The 17,422-nt window shown below is 48.6% G+C and overlaps 1 protein-coding gene across 11 annotated transcripts in view; it reads left to right on the top strand.

Moving 5' to 3' along the window:
* The window catches only part of LOC143775481 (high affinity cAMP-specific and IBMX-insensitive 3',5'-cyclic phosphodiesterase 8A-like), a 534,058-nt gene that overhangs the window by 438,713 nt on the left and 77,923 nt on the right, over nucleotides 1-17,422 (top strand). For all 11 annotated transcript variants that reach the window (XM_077263662.1, XM_077263660.1, XM_077263664.1 and 8 more), the window contains 4 exons: nucleotides 10,568-10,656; nucleotides 12,472-12,550; nucleotides 16,616-16,753; nucleotides 17,017-17,105. In XM_077263662.1, the coding sequence (XP_077119777.1) occupies nucleotides 10,568-10,656; nucleotides 12,472-12,550; nucleotides 16,616-16,753; nucleotides 17,017-17,105 (395 nt within the window). The remainder of the gene's footprint in view (nucleotides 1-10,567; nucleotides 10,657-12,471; nucleotides 12,551-16,615; nucleotides 16,754-17,016; nucleotides 17,106-17,422) is intronic.

The raw sequence follows: 17,422 nt of genomic DNA, 5'->3' as shown, positions 1-17,422 counted from the left end.
ACAGGGCCTGAGTCCAGACAGCCATCACAGGGCCTGAGTCCAGACAGCCATCACAGGGCCTGAGTCCAGACAGCCATCACAGGGCCTGAGTCCAGACAGCCATCACAGGGCCTGAGTCCAGACAGCCATCACAGGGCCTGAGTCCAGACAGCCATCACAGGGCCTGAGTCCAGACAGCCATCACAGGGCCTGAGTCCAGACAGCCATCACAGGGCCTGAGTCCAGACAGCCATCACAGGGCCTGAGTCCAGACAGCCATCACAGGGCCTGAGTCCAGACAGCCATCACAGGGCCTGAGTCCAGACAGCCATCACAGGGCCTGAGTCCAGACAGCCATCACAGGGCCTGAGTCCAGACAGCCATCACAGGGCCTGAGTCCAGACAGCCATCACAGGGCCTGAGTCCAGACAGCCATCACAGGGCCTGAGTCCAGACAGCCATCACAGGGCCTGAGTCCAGACAGCCATCACAGGGCCTGAGTCCAGACAGCCATCACAGGGCCTGAGTCCAGACAGCCATCACAGGGCCTGAGTCCAGACAGCCATCACAGGGCCTGAGTCCAGACAGCCATCACAGGGCCTGAGTCCAGACAGCCATCACAGGGCCTGAGTCCAGACAGCCATCACAGGGCCTGAGTCCAGACAGCCATCACAGGGCCTGAGTCCAGACAGCCATCACAGGGCCTGAGTCCAGACAGCCATCACAGGGCCTGAGTCCAGACAGCCATCACAGGGCCTGAGTCCAGACAGCCATCACAGGGCCTGAGTCCAGACAGCCATCACAGGGCCTGAGTCCAGACAGCCATCACAGGGCCTGAGTCCAGACAGCCATCACAGGGCCTGAGTCCAGACAGCCATCACAGGGCCTGAGTCCAGACAGCCATCACAGGGCCTGAGTCCAGACAGCCATCACAGGGCCTGAGTCCAGACAGCCATCACAGGGCCTGAGTCCAGACAGCCATCACAGGGCCTGAGTCCAGACAGCCATCACAGGGCCTGAGTCCAGACAGCCATCACAGGGCCTGAGTCCAGACAGCCATCACAGGGCCTGAGTCCAGACAGCCATCACAGGGCCTGAGTCCAGACAGCCATCACAGGGCCTGAGTCCAGACAGCCATCACAGGGCCTGAGTCCAGACAGCCATCACAGGGCCTGAGTCCAGACAGCCATCACAGGGCCTGAGTCCAGACAGCCATCACAGGGCCTGAGTCCAGACAGCCATCACAGGGCCTGAGTCCAGACAGCCATCACAGGGCCTGAGTCCAGACAGCCATCACAGGGCCTGAGTCCAGACAGCCATCACAGGGCCTGAGTCCAGACAGCCATCACAGGGCCTGAGTCCAGACAGCCATCACAGGGCCTGAGTCCAGACAGCCATCACAGGGCCTGAGTCCAGACAGCCATCACAGGGCCTGAGTCCAGACAGCCATCACAGGGCCTGAGTCCAGACAGCCATCACAGGGCCTGAGTCCAGACAGCCATCACAGGGCCTGAGTCCAGACAGCCATCACAGGGCCTGAGTCCAGACAGCCATCACAGGGCCTGAGTCCAGACAGCCATCACAGGGCCTGAGTCCAGACAGCCATCACAGGGCCTGAGTCCAGACAGCCATCACAGGGCCTGAGTCCAGACAGCCATCACAGGGCCTGAGTCCAGACAGCCATCACAGGGCCTGAGTCCAGACAGCCATCACAGGGCCTGAGTCCAGACAGCCATCACAGGGCCTGAGTCCAGACAGCCATCACAGGGCCTGAGTCCAGACAGCCATCACAGGGCCTGAGTCCAGACAGCCATCACAGGGCCTGAGTCCAGACAGCCATCACAGGGCCTGAGTCCAGACAGCCATCACAGGGCCTGAGTCCAGACAGCCATCACAGGGCCTGAGTCCAGACAGCCATCACAGGGCCTGAGTCCAGACAGCCATCACAGGGCCTGAGTCCAGACAGCCATCACAGGGCCTGAGTCCAGACAGCCATCACAGGGCCTGAGTCCAGACAGCCATCACAGGGCCTGAGTCCAGACAGCCATCACAGGGCCTGAGTCCAGACAGCCATCACAGGGCCTGAGTCCAGACAGCCATCACAGGGCCTGAGTCCAGACAGCCATCACAGGGCCTGAGTCCAGACAGCCATCACAGGGCCTGAGTCCAGACAGCCATCACAGGGCCTGAGTCCAGACAGCCATCACAGGGCCTGAGTCCAGACAGCCATCACAGGGCCTGAGTCCAGACAGCCATCACAGGGCCTGAGTCCAGACAGCCATCACAGGGCCTGAGTCCAGACAGCCATCACAGGGCCTGAGTCCAGACAGCCATCACAGGGCCTGAGTCCAGACAGCCATCACAGGGCCTGAGTCCAGACAGCCATCACAGGGCCTGAGTCCAGACAGCCATCACAGGGCCTGAGTCCAGACAGCCATCACAGGGCCTGAGTCCAGACAGCCATCACAGGGCCTGAGTCCAGACAGCCATCACAGGGCCTGAGTCCAGACAGCCATCACAGGGCCTGAGTCCAGACAGCCATCACAGGGCCTGAGTCCAGACAGCCATCACAGGGCCTGAGTCCAGACAGCCATCACAGGGCCTGAGTCCAGACAGCCATCACAGGGCCTGAGTCCAGACAGCCATCACAGGGCCTGAGTCCAGACAGCCATCACAGGGCCTGAGTCCAGACAGCCATCACAGGGCCTGAGTCCAGACAGCCATCACAGGGCCTGAGTCCAGACAGCCATCACAGGGCCTGAGTCCAGACAGCCATCACAGGGCCTGAGTCCAGACAGCCATCACAGGGCCTGAGTCCAGACAGCCATCACAGGGCCTGAGTCCAGACAGCCATCACAGGGCCTGAGTCCAGACAGCCATCACAGGGCCTGAGTCCAGACAGCCATCACAGGGCCTGAGTCCAGACAGCCATCACAGGGCCTGAGTCCAGACAGCCATCACAGGGCCTGAGTCCAGACAGCCATCACAGGGCCTGAGTCCAGACAGCCATCACAGGGCCTGAGTCCAGACAGCCATCACAGGGCCTGAGTCCAGACAGCCATCACAGGGCCTGAGTCCAGACAGCCATCACAGGGCCTGAGTCCAGACAGCCATCACAGGGCCTGAGTCCAGACAGCCATCACAGGGCCTGAGTCCAGACAGCCATCACAGGGCCTGAGTCCAGACAGCCATCACAGGGCCTGAGTCCAGACAGCCATCACAGGGCCTGAGTCCAGACAGCCATCACAGGGCCTGAGTCCAGACAGCCATCACAGGGCCTGAGTCCAGACAGCCATCACAGGGCCTGAGTCCAGACAGCCATCACAGGGCCTGAGTCCAGACAGCCATCACAGGGCCTGAGTCCAGACAGCCATCACAGGGCCTGAGTCCAGACAGCCATCACAGGGCCTGAGTCCAGACAGCCATCACAGGGCCTGAGTCCAGACAGCCATCACAGGGCCTGAGTCCAGACAGCCATCACAGGGCCTGAGTCCAGACAGCCATCACAGGGCCTGAGTCCAGACAGCCATCACAGGGCCTGAGTCCAGACAGCCATCACAGGGCCTGAGTCCAGACAGCCATCACAGGGCCTGAGTCCAGACAGCCATCACAGGGCCTGAGTCCAGACAGCCATCACAGGGCCTGAGTCCAGACAGCCATCACAGGGCCTGAGTCCAGACAGCCATCACAGGGCCTGAGTCCAGACAGCCATCACAGGGCCTGAGTCCAGACAGCCATCACAGGGCCTGAGTCCAGACAGCCATCACAGGGCCTGAGTCCAGACAGCCATCACAGGGCCTGAGTCCAGACAGCCATCACAGGGCCTGAGTCCAGACAGCCATCACAGGGCCTGAGTCCAGACAGCCATCACAGGGCCTGAGTCCAGACAGCCATCACAGGGCCTGAGTCCAGACAGCCATCACAGGGCCTGAGTCCAGACAGCCATCACAGGGCCTGAGTCCAGACAGCCATCACAGGGCCTGAGTCCAGACAGCCATCACAGGGCCTGAGTCCAGACAGCCATCACAGGGCCTGAGTCCAGACAGCCATCACAGGGCCTGAGTCCAGACAGCCATCACAGGGCCTGAGTCCAGACAGCCATCACAGGGCCTGAGTCCAGACAGCCATCACAGGGCCTGAGTCCAGACAGCCATCACAGGGCCTGAGTCCAGACAGCCATCACAGGGCCTGAGTCCAGACAGCCATCACAGGGCCTGAGTCCAGACAGCCATCACAGGGCCTGAGTCCAGACAGCCATCACAGGGCCTGAGTCCAGACAGCCATCACAGGGCCTGAGTCCAGACAGCCATCACAGGGCCTGAGTCCAGACAGCCATCACAGGGCCTGAGTCCAGACAGCCATCACAGGGCCTGAGTCCAGACAGCCATCACAGGGCCTGAGTCCAGACAGCCATCACAGGGCCTGAGTCCAGACAGCCATCACAGGGCCTGAGTCCAGACAGCCATCACAGGGCCTGAGTCCAGACAGCCATCACAGGGCCTGAGTCCAGACAGCCATCACAGGGCCTGAGTCCAGACAGCCATCACAGGGCCTGAGTCCAGACAGCCATCACAGGGCCTGAGTCCAGACAGCCATCACAGGGCCTGAGTCCAGACAGCCATCACAGGGCCTGAGTCCAGACAGCCATCACAGGGCCTGAGTCCAGACAGCCATCACAGGGCCTGAGTCCAGACAGCCATCACAGGGCCTGAGTCCAGACAGCCATCACAGGGCCTGAGTCCAGACAGCCATCACAGGGCCTGAGTCCAGACAGCCATCACAGGGCCTGAGTCCAGACAGCCATCACAGGGCCTGAGTCCAGACAGCCATCACAGGGCCTGAGTCCAGACAGCCATCACAGGGCCTGAGTCCAGACAGCCATCACAGGGCCTGAGTCCAGACAGCCATCACAGGGCCTGAGTCCAGACAGCCATCACAGGGCCTGAGTCCAGACAGCCATCACAGGGCCTGAGTCCAGACAGCCATCACAGGGCCTGAGTCCAGACAGCCATCACAGGGCCTGAGTCCAGACAGCCATCACAGGGCCTGAGTCCAGACAGCCATCACAGGGCCTGAGTCCAGACAGCCATCACAGGGCCTGAGTCCAGACAGCCATCACAGGGCCTGAGTCCAGACAGCCATCACAGGGCCTGAGTCCAGACAGCCATCACAGGGCCTGAGTCCAGACAGCCATCACAGGGCCTGAGTCCAGACAGCCATCACAGGGCCTGAGTCCAGACAGCCATCACAGGGCCTGAGTCCAGACAGCCATCACAGGGCCTGAGTCCAGACAGCCATCACAGGGCCTGAGTCCAGACAGCCATCACAGGGCCTGAGTCCAGACAGCCATCACAGGGCCTGAGTCCAGACAGCCATCACAGGGCCTGAGTCCAGACAGCCATCACAGGGCCTGAGTCCAGACAGCCATCACAGGGCCTGAGTCCAGACAGCCATCACAGGGCCTGAGTCCAGACAGCCATCACAGGGCCTGAGTCCAGACAGCCATCACAGGGCCTGAGTCCAGACAGCCATCACAGGGCCTGAGTCCAGACAGCCATCACAGGGCCTGAGTCCAGACAGCCATCACAGGGCCTGAGTCCAGACAGCCATCACAGGGCCTGAGTCCAGACAGCCATCACAGGGCCTGAGTCCAGACAGCCATCACAGGGCCTGAGTCCAGACAGCCATCACAGGGCCTGAGTCCAGACAGCCATCACAGGGCCTGAGTCCAGACAGCCATCACAGGGCCTGAGTCCAGACAGCCATCACAGGGCCTGAGTCCAGACAGCCATCACAGGGCCTGAGTCCAGACAGCCATCACAGGGCCTGAGTCCAGACAGCCATCACAGGGCCTGAGTCCAGACAGCCATCACAGGGCCTGAGTCCAGACAGCCATCACAGGGCCTGAGTCCAGACAGCCATCACAGGGCCTGAGTCCAGACAGCCATCTCCTCAGGCCTCAGAAGTGCAGCCTGGGACTTCTGGTCGGTGCAGCCTGGGACTTCTGGTCGGTGCAGCCTGGGACTTCTGGTCGGTGCAGCCTGGGACTTCTGGTCGGTGCAGCCTGGGACTTCTGGTCGGCGCAGCAGGGAGCAGCGCAATGTCGCCCAAACAACACAGATCCGACGCAGAGGCCTGGGACTTCCGGGAGCTGCGCCTGGCCTACCGGAAGTCCCAGGCCTAGACGCTCTGCACCGGAGCTCTGTTGTTTGGACCCACAGACCTCCTGCATGGCATCCGATCCGATAAAAAATCGGATCGGATGCCATTGTTTAGCATTCCGATACCGCAAGTATCGGGTATCGGCCGATATTTGCTGTATCGGAATTCCGATACCGAGATCCGATACTTTTGTGGTATCGGGTATCGGTATCGAAACAACATTAATGTGTGTAAAATAAAGAATTAAAATAAAAAATATTGCTATACTCACCTCTCCGACGCAGCCTGGACGTCCGCGAGGGAACCGGCAGCGTTGTTTGCTTAAAAATCGCGGTTTTCCTTCCTTACTTGAAGTCCCGGCTTGTGATTGGTTGCGTGCCGCCCATGTGACCGAGACGCGACCAATCACAGCAAGCCGTGACGTAATTTTAGGTCCTTCAGGATTTTAAAATTACGTTCCGGCGTTGTGATTGGTTGCGTGCGGTCACATGGGCGACGCAACCAATCACAACGCCGGAACGTAATTTTAAAATCCTGAAGGACCTAAAATTACGTCACGGCTTGCTGTGATTGGTCGCGTCTCGGTCACATGGGCGGCACGCAACCAATCACAAGCCGGGACTTCAAGTAAGGAAGGAAAACCGCGATTTTTAAGCAAACAACGCTGCCGGTTCCCTCGCGGACGTCCAGGCTGCGTCGGAGAGGTGAGTATAGCAATATTTTTTATTTTAATTCTTTATTTTACATATTAATATGGTTCCCAGGGCCTGAAGGAGAGTTTCCTCTCCTTCAGACCCTGGGAAAGAAGCAATTTCTATGGGGCCGCGGCCGGCGGCCGGCGTGTCACTGAAAATGACTACGCGTGTCAGCACTGACACGCGTGTCATAGGTTCGCCATCACTGGTCTAAAGAAACGCTGCGTTTGTACGCGTTTCCATGCGGTTTTTCCTGCATTTGCGGTTGCAGATTAAACACAACGGATTCTAACGCAAATGTGAAACTAGCCTTAACATGAGTTTGTTACTTTTTTTTCTTACCTCAGTTAGAGGTCACTGTCACTGGTTTACCTTGACACAGAGGAGCCAGCATACTGCAGCGTCTGATTACTCTTGCACTGATTAGAAGCACTTCACCTTTATATTAAACGGTGTTCATTTCTTTTGGCAGTGCAGGGGTTAATCAGCTCAGTTTAGAGCTCTTGGAAGCTTTCCTGCATTAAGGCTCTCAGCTGTGCAATATTAGCCACTCCCATTACCTATATATACTGGGCCCTGGCTAGTACTCATTGACTTAGCTAGGTTATGCTGCAAGGCTGGACATTGTTTGTGGTTGTTGTTGAAGGCGTTTGGTGGATTTGCAACACCCGCCTGGGCCGTGGGGGTACTCTGAACCGAGTCTGACGGTTCTTAAAGGGATGGTCACGGCAGTGATGACCCGGTCCGTGGCCCTGGGCGTGCAATTAAAGGAATGGAGGAGAGCTAATGGATGATGTGGAGATGGGAATAAAGTTTGTAGGGGGCAAGGGGAATGTTCGTGACGCCACCTGTGGTGCTCCACCAGGGATGGCCATCGCTGCTTGAAGGGACCACTGGGTGCTGATGGTGTTGCAGCAGAGTTGGTATAGCTCCCCATAGGTAGAGCTTAGTCCCCAGGGCAGTTAAAGAAAAGTATGATAAAGTTCTGATGGTGGTAGTGGTGCAGGGCAGGCGTCACAGGAAAGAATTGAGAGGACACCGCAAGATGCAGTTTTCACGTTTTACTTAGTTCAGATGTTATTCCCCAGCTGGAGTGCTGTCCTCCAGGTTAGTGGTCCAGCAAACTCTCCAGTAACTTGGGGCACCTGTCCAGAACCCCCTTTTTATATGCCTTTCCTGGCCGTCTCACTATGCTGGCTTACACTTCTCCTGCCCAGTGTCTCATCCAGTGTCCCAAGCTACACTACATAGATAACACTGTTTTATACGGTGTTTTTGCACCATGTGAAATCGGTGCCTTTAGTGGAGAATACAATGCATAATACCCCAGACCAGATTTCTCAATATTCTCATGTGCAGCCATGTGAGAGGAATGCCTCAGAAAAGTGACTGACTAAAAAGGCATCTGGCAATGTGCACTTGTATCATACATGGTGTAGCCCGGGAGACACTTTGACCCTAGTTTTAGTTCATAGCCACCTTCACTCCCTCTATCTTGGTCCTTGAATGTGTGCTTGCATACCGATGCCCTGTCTAAGGCTGCGGGTACAGTATTTGGTGAGTTTTTTTACCTCAGTATTTGTAAGCCAAAACCAGGAGAGGGTGATAAATACAGAAATGGGGACGTGTTTCTATTATACTTTCCTCTGATTGTTCCACTCCTGGTTTTGGCTTACAAATACTGAGGTAAAATACTGATCAAATTCTGAACGTGTTACCAAAACCTAATAATCGAGCTCTCTGGCATCAAATGGGCCGCTTTCTGGAAGGTTTTGGCGGTGTCTGGGGAATTAGCCAACTGTTCTGGGAGTGAGGAGGTCGCCTCTTTTCTGTCAATCTCCTGGGCATTCTTGGAGAAAAGCATGAACAACATATTTAGCACTCTTTTCTGACCTTTTCGTAGGTGTCAGAAGAAAGACAGTTGACCTGGCATAGTTTGCCACATCTCTCAGTAAACATACTGTCTTCTGACATGATGTGCATTATAATATAAGTACATAATGGTGTTCCATGTGTTAACGCTATGCCTAAATGATTTCATTGGTATGTTCTGCTAAATAAAAAATAACAGTAATCCGCCTGTTCCCTTGAAAATGACAGTTTATTTGCTCCCGTATCATTCTGCCGTCCTGTAGTAGGACATTACTGTGACTGTCCCATTCGGCCAAAGTTTGGCACAACTGGAAGTTTCCTGGCAGAAGCAATGTGTGTGGCAGAAGCAATGTGTGTGACATCAGGAGTGTACCAGGATAATCGGGACTGTCCTTCTCAATCTGGGACACTTTATGGCTATGTAGTATAATTTTTAGAAGGCCTTTAGCAGTTGAAGTGTTGAGTAATGTAAAAGTTTGCAGCATCTCCTAGTATTCTGATAAGGCTTCTTTCACACTTCAGTTGTTTGGCGTCAGTCTGCTCCGACATAGTGACGGATCAACGGATCCGTCACAATTGTTGAGAAGACGGTTCTAACGGATCCGTTTTTTTGATGGATCAGTTAACTTGGGGGTTGTCTGGGAAAAGTATCTACTTTTTGGAGCATGCGCAATTTAAAAAGCGGATTGGGGCGACGGATCCGCCGAAATGACGGTCGCTACGTATCCGTCTCCCATAGGCGGCCATTCTATGGAATGGCGGACGCGACGGATCCGTCTCGAACCGCCATTTCGGCGCAGACAAAAAACGTTATAATGTCCGTCAATGTCTAGACAATGTCCGCCAAATTTCGACGGATCCGTCGCAAGGCGGATGGAACGGACGACCATCCGCCACAATCCGTCGCTAATGCATGTCTATGGGAAAATGGCGGATCCGCTATTTGAGGAAAATGGCGGTTTCAGACTGACGCCAAAAGACAGAAGTGTGAAAGAGGCCTAAAGTGTGCTGTACAACTCTGCAAGACAGCTTCTAGGAAATTGAGATGACATTTTAGGCCCCTTTCACACATCAATTTTTGCCATCAGTCGCAATCCGTCGTATTTTGAAAAAAAAAAACTGATCCAACCACTGATGCCACCGAATCTGTTTTTTTCTCAGACTTTATTCGCAATGGATTGCGACAAATGGCCTCACGTTTCATCTGTTGTTGGCTGGATACGTCGAAAATTGTTTGTCCGGCAGCCGGAGAAAACGGACAAAGGAACTTTTTTTTTTTGTGTACGTCGAAAAAACGGACGGCGACGGATTCCTCTTTTTAACTGAGCATGCTCCAATCCAATTAGCCAGATCCGCTAGTCGGATCCATCAAAAAAACGGATCCATCGCGTAAGTTTTTGACAATCTGCAACCAATCCGTCGAGCCAATGGATTGACTGACGGCAAAAAACTGATGTGGGAAAGGGGCCTTACCAGCAAGGAACTGTGCTAGAGGAATTTCTTTACAATATCTTCTGTTAGGTTCCCATAGAATCAGAGAGACATACACCAATCCTTCTGTATGATATTGCAGGCATGCGGACATACAATAAAACCCCATAGACTTCTGTGGATGTAATATTTTATTTCCTTACTGTACCGCTGGTTTACAGAAAGTATAAAATACCTAAAGCATGGCAGTGCAGGATTAATTTCCTGCCTCTTGTCCTTGGAAAAATTGAAATATGTTTTTATATAGTAAACTGTGTAGTAATAGATCTATTGAAAAACTGGGCTGTTATAAACCATTTGCCTGTGTACCATAACTTGCATTTATAAAGTAGTGTAATGTAACCAGTGGTTTACCCTTTGTCTTGCAGAGATATGTAGAAAACTCTAATGTCATGGCCTGTTACAATGAACTTATTCAATTAGAATATGGAGAAGTGCGTGCACAATTAAAATTAAGGTAAGAATATTGAAAGCTAGAATTAAACACATTTCGAATATCCTCCTCCCTCCCTCACAGTAGGTGAAAAAGTCTGAAAGAAGACTTGTGGCAATGCATGCAGTGAAGGTAAAACCACTACAAACATACCAATACCGTACATTTTTTTTTTTTTTACCCCCACAATTTGTATGGCAGTTTTTTATCTAGGTTTTGAAACAAACCTTTATAATTCTTTAATTTTTACATTCATAAACTGCCACAACAAAAAAACATGAATCCTTCTTTATATGGATCTGTCAGCAGGTTTTGCTATATAATCTGAGAACAGCACGATGTAAGCAAAGAGACCCCCAATTCCAGCGATGTGTCGCTTTCAGGGCTGCTTGCTGTTTTCTCTGCAGCAGATCTACCAGGCCTTTGAATGCTGAACTTTGCAAAACCCTGCCCATACCATTGATTGGCAGCTTCCTGTGTACACTGTGCATAGGCAGAAAGCTGCCAATCAGTGGTGGGAGCAGGGTTTTACACAGAGCATGAGGACACATGGCTATGGGTCTAGACAACTAGTCTTCTAGTAATAATCTTCTGATAACCGATTTTAGTGAAGCTGCAACAAGCAGCCTAGTTAGTGGCACATCGCTGGATTCGGGGTCTTTGCCCCTACATTATGCTTTTCTCATATCAAGTTGCAAAAACATGCTGACCGATTCCCTTTTAAGGATCCCTTTTACACACACCATTTTTTAAATCCACATGTGACATGACCTGTCTTCAACACCGCATTAATTCTTCTATGTCCCCTTGCACACCGTTTTTGAAGGAACTTGGACAGAAGGTTGTTCCAAACATCTTGGAGAACTAACTACTTATCCTCTGAGGATATAGGCTTGTGTTAATCATTCTGTCTCTTCATGTGTATCAGTATATTCAGCTCCCCCTGCTCTAGAACATGCTGCCTGCATTTTCATGGTGACAGGTTCCCTTTTAAGATCACCAATAATGCTGCTGTTAATGTTGCACCAAATTCCTATGTTTTTGTACATAGTTAAGTCATATGGGGTTTCTTTCCAAGGTGAAGGTATGTTTTTTGGATGCAGTTCTTACATTATGACCACACTTTTCTGGTCAGACTCCTCTGAACAGTAGATGGGTGTAGCTGGGGCACACTGGTTACTGCCAATTCTAAGCCGATGGACCTTGGATATTGTTGACGTGCTCGGTCTTGCTATGGCGTGTGATCTGTGACCTGAAACTGTCTACCTCAACCTCACCTTTTGTAGCAGAATTTGGCTGTTCCTCACCCAGTTTTAAACTCCTACACAGCTGTTTCAATTAATGATTGTTTCAGCATACATATCAAAATAATAATCATCACCTGTTTGTATATTTGGTTATGCATACACCTGACTAGAATCCTATAAAATTAATGACCGTGCAAGTGTTCTTAGAAGAATTGATGTAATTTTAAAGGCAATTGTTGGGCACACCAGATATTGATTTGATTTAGATTTAACCTTTTATCATTCACTTTGCATTTTAATTGAAAAAGATAAATTTGTAACAATTTTTGAAAGCATAATATGTGCATGTATAGACAGCATGAATTGAAAAACAATCACTGGACTCCGACTTTAACTTAATTATTTACTTCTAGCACATTCATTACTGAAAAGAATTACTATTTATGTTCGCTAGCTCAAGTTTTAAAAGAGAATATGACAAACTTTTTGATTTTTGCTTATTTTTCAGATATTAGAAATGTAAAATATAACTGTTTAAATGCATGTCTTGTTCTTATTCATGGCCAAATAAAATTAAAAACTTTATTTTCAGGGCTTGTAATTCACTATTTACTACATTAGAGAAGAGTCAAGAAGCCATTGAAATCACAAATGAGGATCACAAGATACAGGTACAGGGTCGTGGATGTAACATTTAAAGAGACAGACAAAAGGGAGTTATCCCTTGAGTAGCTCATAGCTTTGCAGTACTTACCCTCCTTACTTCCTGGGTGCTCCTCCTTGAGGGACAGTTCTACTGATTAGATTAATTCTGCAGCTACACAATAATGGTATATCAGTGTTCTGAGTCTAGACTGTTGTCACTATATTTACATGTAGATATAACAGGGACATAGAGCCGTGATTAGGAGAACTGCTCTGGAAACTGCCAATGCTCAGTGCCGAGGAATTGTGATTCTACGTGACTGATAAGAGACCTTTCCGGAGAGGGGGCATATCACCATCATATCGTACATATGTGATTAGTTAAACTTATAACTGTTGAAGCGAGAGAGAGCGAATACTTCAACCTCCGTTGAAGTAGGACCTCCTGCTGTGAACATGTAATTACAACATGGGTTTTGTGTGAAATTATGTCCAATTTGCTTTTTTTTCTGATTGTTTTTGTGTTGTTTCAATACACTCAAAAGGAAATAAACATGTGTATAATGTGTAACAGCAATAATTTTCAGGGAGAAATACTACGTTTTTTGGAACAATTTCAAGGGTGCCAACACTTTCTGCCATGCAACAAAAATGAGAGAAACACAGCTCATTTAAGACAATATGGGAGCTAAATCTGTAATAAATTAGAAGATGCAGAATAAGAAATACATTACCTAGTCATATGCAGTTCTGTTGTGTATAAATATGTTGAAGACAAACAAGCCATGTACAAGCAATAACTCCAATTAAAGGGAACCTGTCAGCCCCAAAATCGATGGTGAGGTAAGCCCACCAGCATCAGGGGTTTATCTACAGCATTCTGTAATGCTGTAGATAAGCCCCCAATGTAACCTGAAAGAGGAGAAAAAGGGGTTATATTATACTCACCCAGGGGCGGTCCCGCTGCGGTCCTGTCCGATGGGCGTCTCAGGTCCGCTCCAGCGCCTCCTATCTTCATTCCATGACGTCCTCTTCTGGTCTCCGCGGCTTCGGCTCAGGCGTACTTTGTCTCTCCTGTTGAGGGCAGAGCCAAGTACTGCATTGCGCAGGCCTCTGACCTTTCCCGGTGCCTTCGCACTGCAGTACTTTGCTCTGTCCTCAACAGGGCAGACAAAGTACGCCTGCGCCGGAGCGGCGGCGTGAAGACAAGAAGAGGACGTCATGGAATGAAGATGGGAGGCGTTGTACCGGACCTGAGACGCCCATCAGAGCGGGACTGCCCCTGGGTGAGTATAATCTAATTTCTTTTTCTCCTCTTTCAGGTAACATCGGTGGCTTATCTACAGCATTACAGAATGCTGTAGATAAGCCCCCTGATGATGGTGGGCTTACCTCACCATCGATTTTGGGGGTGACAGGTTCCCTTTAAAACCAAATATCCCCAAATTGTACTGCATGATAGAAAAATGGCACAAGGACACAAGGGAACAGTGTAATAGCTGTAACTCCCAAGCTGTGTAACCTTCTATATATATGTATACAGTAAGGACCACTGATAAATAACCACTATATAAGTTATACAAGATAACCCAAAAAGGGGGTGTAATAAACCATGAAAGTAGCCCTGGATACATAACCAGAGATATTAAATAAATATACAAGCATGAATAGTACTCACATCCAGTAGATAGAAAAATAAATTAGGGTATAAAATAGACCTATGAGACCCAATAATGTGGGCTCCAGCGTGCCAAACAGTATTCTATTAACCCATTACTTGCCAAATTAAAATTTTTACAAGTACGGATTTTTCGGAAATGGGCGCCCCAATATTCATTTAAAAATGACAATGACCTGATTTCCTATTTTGAAAACATTCATTTTACAAACAGACCACAAAAAATTGTACCTAATTATAAAAGTTATAAAATCTTAGTTGCTAGAAGCTAAAGATTAGGCGTCCCAAAAAAAGGACAATGGTAGATAATGGGTTAATGGGGATAAGCCATGAGTTATACATACTCCCAGACAGTGGGTGCTGCCTCGCTCCACAGACTTGTATGGAGCGAGGCCGTCCCAAGTTTAGTGATGCGGCTGACTCGCGTAGAGGGCATGGCCTCGCTCCACAAAAATGTGTATATAGCGAGGCCGTGTCAACTGGACGGGCTCTGGCCGGGAGTATGTATAATGCACACATACCCATCTGGTCCCAGCTCAGAAACCGGAGAATCCCTGCAGTGCCTGCGCTGGAGAGATTCTTTTCCATTTTCAGTTTTCGCTCCCCTTCTTCCGAGAGCCATAACTTTTTTATTTTTCTGTCAGTATGGCCATGTGAAGGCCTTCTTTTTTGCCGGACGAGTTATACTTTTGAACACCTTTGATCTTACCATATACTATATTCCCATATTCCTGTTTTCCAGTACAAGTGCTGTGAAATTGCAAAAAAAAAGTGCAATTCCAAAATTTTTAATTTTTTTTCTTTTTACCATGTTCACTAAATGAAAAAAAACTAAACTGGTTTCAAATAAGGTAAAAAAATCAAGAAAATGAACAAAAATAACCTTATATTCTAATGATATTACAGATAAAATTATCCTTTTATTTATACCTTTAAAACCATGAAACAGCCACAGTCAACATAACAAACAACCGTGCTGACTAGATAACCCTACCTCTGTAGCCTAATAAACCCTGCCTGTCAGCGGAGGTTGGCACCCTAAGGCTATGTGCACACTTTGCGGGTTTTGCTGCAGGTCTGCAGCAGCTTTCCATGCGGTGTACAGTACAATGTAAACCTATGGAAAACACAATCCGCAGTGCACATGCTGAGGGAAAAAACGCACTGAAACGCTGTGGTTTACATTCCGCAGCATGTCAATTCTTTGTGCGGATTCCGCAGCGGTTTACACCCGCTCCATAATAGGAATCCGCAGGTGTAAAACCGCAGGTGGAATCCACACAAAATCCGCGGAGCAGTATAGTGAGGCATTATATGTTTATTAGCACTTTTGCGCTTTGTCTTTGCGTTTTTCACCCTGTCACGTTTATTTAGTATTGCGATCTGCCATCTAACATCCTCTATTGGCAATCCTTATCTCTCTCCATTTTTTCCTGTGATGTACACATGGTGGCCCAATTGAGACACCAGTCCAGGGTGCACCTAGGAGCTTGGGGTTAGCCGCAGGTGGATTGTTTGGGGCACACGTCAGCTGATCAAATCAGCTGTTGTGTTAGATAAGATGTGGTCTCAGCGTCGGAGCCCGCATCAAAGGGGACACACGATATGGCATATGTCTTGAAGGGGTTAAGTCTGATCTGATAAAAATAGGACGTGCTCTGACTCTGCGTTTTTTACATTGATGTGTATATCGATCAGTGAAACTTTGTGGGTCAGTGTGCTGTACAAAATGTTTTCTTACATTTTTAGACATGTTTTGGTAGTATTCATGTATTTTTAAGTCTGTCCATTTTAAATTGTGTTCAAAGTATGAATTACCTCTTTCTTGATCTTCATTTCTGTTATTGAATGGAAACATTTCCGTATAAATGCAGAGGATATGGACCTTGCCAGGCATTAAACTTCTCAAGTGTATAGTTTACTCCTGAAGACAACTTTTGTCTTTATGTGGACAACATAGAGTTCCCCCAAGTCTCCCCCATCCTTAGCTTCCTCCTAGAAAATTAGTGATTTGGTAGACCATGTAACATTAGTCGACATAGCGCCCTAGACTTATAAGGGAACATGACACCATATTTTGGCTAATTAATCCACTGTCTCTTCTCCAACCCTTTCATTTTGAGTGTATAATCTGAGTGTGATAGATTTTATTTTCTCCTTGTGTTTTTTTTTTTTTATTTATATAGAGTAGAACTCTATATATATATATATATATATATATATATATATATATATATATATATATATATATATATATAAAAAAAAAAAATACTTTCTATTTGGCTGAAGACAGGACCCACAATTGTAGATCAAATTCCAACAATAAAGTTTGCACTTTTTGGATACTGATTTGAAAAAAAGAATGAACAACACAAATTCACATTAATAGTAATTATTGACTTGTGTTTTGCAGTATGTGAATCCTGCTTTTGAAAGCATGATGGGCTATCAAAAGGATGAACTCTACGGAAAAGAATTAATTGAAGTGCCTCTTAATGAAAAAAAATCTGATTTCTTAGATTCTATTAATTCTTGCATTAAAACAGGAAAGGTAAGACCATGGTTACGAATGTTCTTAGTATTTATATATAAAACCAAGATTGGACAGAAGATGCTGTGGACAGCAGAACCTAGAAAGACTTGTCATATGTTAAAGAAGTAAAAAGCTGTGTATCTAGATTTAAAAAAATACATACAACACTAAAACCTAATCTAAAAAAAGGCCACGTTTCCTGCGTTTCCTGCAAGGTATATTTGTATTTGTGTAATGCTTCTAATGAAAATGTGTTTCTCCTGTTCCTTCTTTTATTATAGGAGTGGGAAGGTGTTTACTATGCCAAAAACAAAAACGGTGATAATATCCAGCAAAATGTGAAGATAATTCCTGTTTTTGGACATCGAGGGTGAGGAATAGATTTTTAGGCTGCTGGGGAAAAGAGGCAGGTAGAAAATATGCAATGAAAACTACGATTACCAAGTTTATAATGCTGTCCTTATTTTGTTTGTGTATGCCAAGTCTTCCCATACAAGTGCAAACTACCATTATATAATTTGGATTACCGTATATGTTATCTAACAGTATAGTAAGAAACTGAGCCAAGAACAGAAATGTTGTCATTTTTCATTTTAACTGTGGCACTTTTGCGAAGTGGCAACAGTAAGTGAGAGTCGTAGTGGTTCAGTTCCTCGTATAGTGTCATTTTGTCAGCATGTTCCATTT

This window comes from Ranitomeya variabilis, chromosome 5 (genome assembly GCF_051348905.1).
Source record: "Ranitomeya variabilis isolate aRanVar5 chromosome 5, aRanVar5.hap1, whole genome shotgun sequence".
NCBI lineage: Eukaryota > Metazoa > Chordata > Amphibia > Anura > Dendrobatidae > Ranitomeya > Ranitomeya variabilis.
Note: the sequence above shows the minus strand (reverse complement) of the source record. Positions and strands in the feature narration are given on the sequence as shown.